At 41.2% G+C, this 2,900-nt stretch overlaps 1 protein-coding gene across 1 annotated transcript in view; it reads left to right on the top strand.

The window, feature by feature from the left end:
* LOC117956111 (cyclic nucleotide-gated cation channel beta-1-like) overlaps positions 1-2,900 on the top strand; it is a 27,901-nt gene that overhangs the window by 9,438 nt on the left and 15,563 nt on the right. Inside the window, exons 11-13 of the mRNA XM_034891030.1 lie at positions 886-1,053; positions 2,404-2,452; positions 2,822-2,826. Of these exons, the coding sequence (XP_034746921.1) occupies positions 886-1,053; positions 2,404-2,452; positions 2,822-2,826 (222 nt within the window). The remainder of the gene's footprint in view (positions 1-885; positions 1,054-2,403; positions 2,453-2,821; positions 2,827-2,900) is intronic.

Here is a 2,900-nt window from a genome sequence, read left to right as displayed (position 1 = left end):
AGTGGTCCCCTAATACTGTATCTGAAGTCTCTTTATATAGACCTTAGTGGTCCCCTAATACTGTATCTGAAGTATCTTCTTCATAGACGTTAGTGGTCCCCTAATACTGGATCTGAAGTCTCTTCTTCATAGACGTTCATGGATGGGTGGTGTACGATGTGGGTGAAGTTTTTACTTTTCTTTGTTGATATCATTCCTTCAGAATCGTTATCGAGACTCCATTTAGCATTTAGGGGTTGTAAAACGGCAGAAATTGAGGAAATGGAGCCAACAAGCCAACAGGTGGACCCTACTGTTGGCTTGGGGTCACATTGACCCATTTTCTAAAAGGTTACTCGATCAGAAATTTGTTTTTTTTTCAACCAAATGTTTAAGAAAGTTGCGTAGAAGGTTCCATGCAACGCTCTCCCCAAGTAAAATAATTGATCAGTTCACAACTTTCATTGAATTCTGATATTCGAAAACAGGAATCTAACATTTGGAGACAAAATACTAAAACAGAACGTTGAAGAAAGTGACAAAGATGTGTCCGGGTTGGCTCAGTGGGTTCATATCAGTCCTTCAGAGTCTTTCGAGAGCCTCCATTTAGCATTCAGGGGTTGTGAACTGGTAGAAATTAAGAAAATGGAGCCAACAAGGCCAACGGGTGAACCCTCCTGTCGTCCTCGGGTCACATTTGACCCATTTCCCAAAAGCTTACTAAATCCCTTGTGTTGTCCTTCGGGTCACCAGGACCCGTTCAGTTCATTTGACTTTTTGTACCTGGTGGGATTAATATAGTATACATTACTATTATGATTATATATTATTAATTATGTTTCCACCTGTTGCACCAACCCCAAGGACACTATCTGTCATTCATGACCCCTCGCCCCTCTTCCCCAGGACCCTGGTGGACATCGGTCCGGCTGAAGACGAGACCACCAGCACGGCCTTATCAACAAATGCCGAGACCCCATCGGACAGGAGAGACCTGGAGAGTCCGGTCCCCCAAACCATCACCCAGCAACCACAGTCACAGGCTCCAATCACCTCCACAGGTCCAGATCAGGTGAGACCTCCAGCAGCAACATTCAACATGGACGCCTGAGACTACAACCAGGAGACCAGTTCACGCTCATGGGGGGGGTTTCTCCCCGCTATCACACGTCTGAGGTGCAGCACCCAATCAGTTTGTTGTCAGTACCTGACAGTAAGCTAGGGCTGGGCAATTAATAGAATTTCAAATTTGGCTCCCAACGCCAACCAAAACAGTTTAAATCAAGAAAAAACAAGTGTTTTGCCATGCTCTGTTTTGCAAGAAAACTCTAATTTTGTGTTGTTTTCTAAATTACGTGCATGCACACATCCGCCCCCCCCCCCCTCCTGAAGTCATAAACTCCCCTAGCCTTTAGTCAGGGAGGCAAGTTGTGTGCATACCATCTGCTGGGATGTAAAACCGGATTAGAGATGGCAGAAAGGGGGCAGCCGGAGCAGCGATTGGTGAGAAAAAAGACCAAACTAGACTATTGTCTGGCAACAGTTAGCGTTAGCGAACCCTGCTAACCCCCCCCCCCCCCCCCCCCCGCCTCTGTTGTCTGGCAACAACCCCACGCCCCCCCCGCCTCTGGAGATATTCACCAAAATAATTTATTATGCTGTGCAGGTTGTGCATGATCAACATAAGGGATAAAAGCGGCCTGTTGGTTCACTTTATGATGCTCTTTTATGGCATCCTCATTGGCAAAACACACAAATGTATAACGGTCATCGAAAGAAAAAAACTAATTATAAATTAAGAATGCATAATTAATCCTTCCAATGAATGTCTTTGCCTTTTCACAAGTAAAATTATTTAATGAGCAAAGAAATTAAATCACTTTAGATTTATACTTTATAATCTTAAGTCAAGGAAGCTTAACAAGTTAAATGATCTCGCTGCATGAATAAATCATTTCACTTGTTCTGAGTACTTTTCCCCTCAGATTTATAGCTTTATCTTATTTTTAGATAATTTTTTGCAGTGTAATGATTGAATGTTCGTGTAAGGTCGGGCATGTGAACGTCTTTTAGACATTTTTTTACATTGTTGTTACACTTTACGTGACATTTTGTTCACATTTTAGTCACTTTATTGGCATTTTTCTCTCTTTCTTAATGCTCTTTTACCAATAGTTTTTTCTCCAAATGCTATGAAAATAACAAAAAACACAAATTCAGTGACAGTAGTGAACCGGTTATTATTATTGACCCAAATTTGTGATACAGAGACTTTTTGGAAAGGGGGTCAAATTTGATCCAAAGACAACATAAGGGATAAAAAAGCAGCCTGTTGGTTCACATCCGTTCTTCTTCTCTCAACATTCATTAAAGTATTCTTATTTTTATATTTTATGGTGTGGAGGTTCAACAGGAGCCGCCGGCCCAACAGGGGACCGGCAGGAAGGAGGAACTGCAAGTAGAAAGTGAAGAGGTGTGGGAATTAGGAATTATAGTATAAATTCTATATAGCAGAAATTGGGTTTCTTTCAAGTAAACATAACGTGGACGGTTCCATATACAACCGTTCATTTTTACAATTAAAATAAAAGATCAGCTCTCTATTGTCATTGAATTTGGGCCTTTTAAAACCTCTTGAAATTCACTGGAAAATATATGATTTTCTCGCCTAAATTTTTACCCCCTAAAACATGCTGCAGTTTCCACATGCTTTGGCCCTCTGTGATGACCCTGAGTTCATTGTGAAGCTAACACTCTCAACTTGTTGTTTCTAGTGGCATTGTGACACTAGGCCTTACTGACACAGAGCTACAGAGGTTAGAACACAGAATTTCTATTTCAGGCCAAGTAAATCATCTGAAAAATTAATAAAAATCACTACTGTAAGCATATTACAACTGCTATATACTAAAATAGTACCC

This window comes from Etheostoma cragini, chromosome 1, assembly GCF_013103735.1.
Source record: "Etheostoma cragini isolate CJK2018 chromosome 1, CSU_Ecrag_1.0, whole genome shotgun sequence".
Lineage (NCBI taxonomy): Eukaryota > Metazoa > Chordata > Actinopteri > Perciformes > Percidae > Etheostoma > Etheostoma cragini.
Note: the sequence above shows the minus strand (reverse complement) of the source record. Positions and strands in the feature narration are given on the sequence as shown.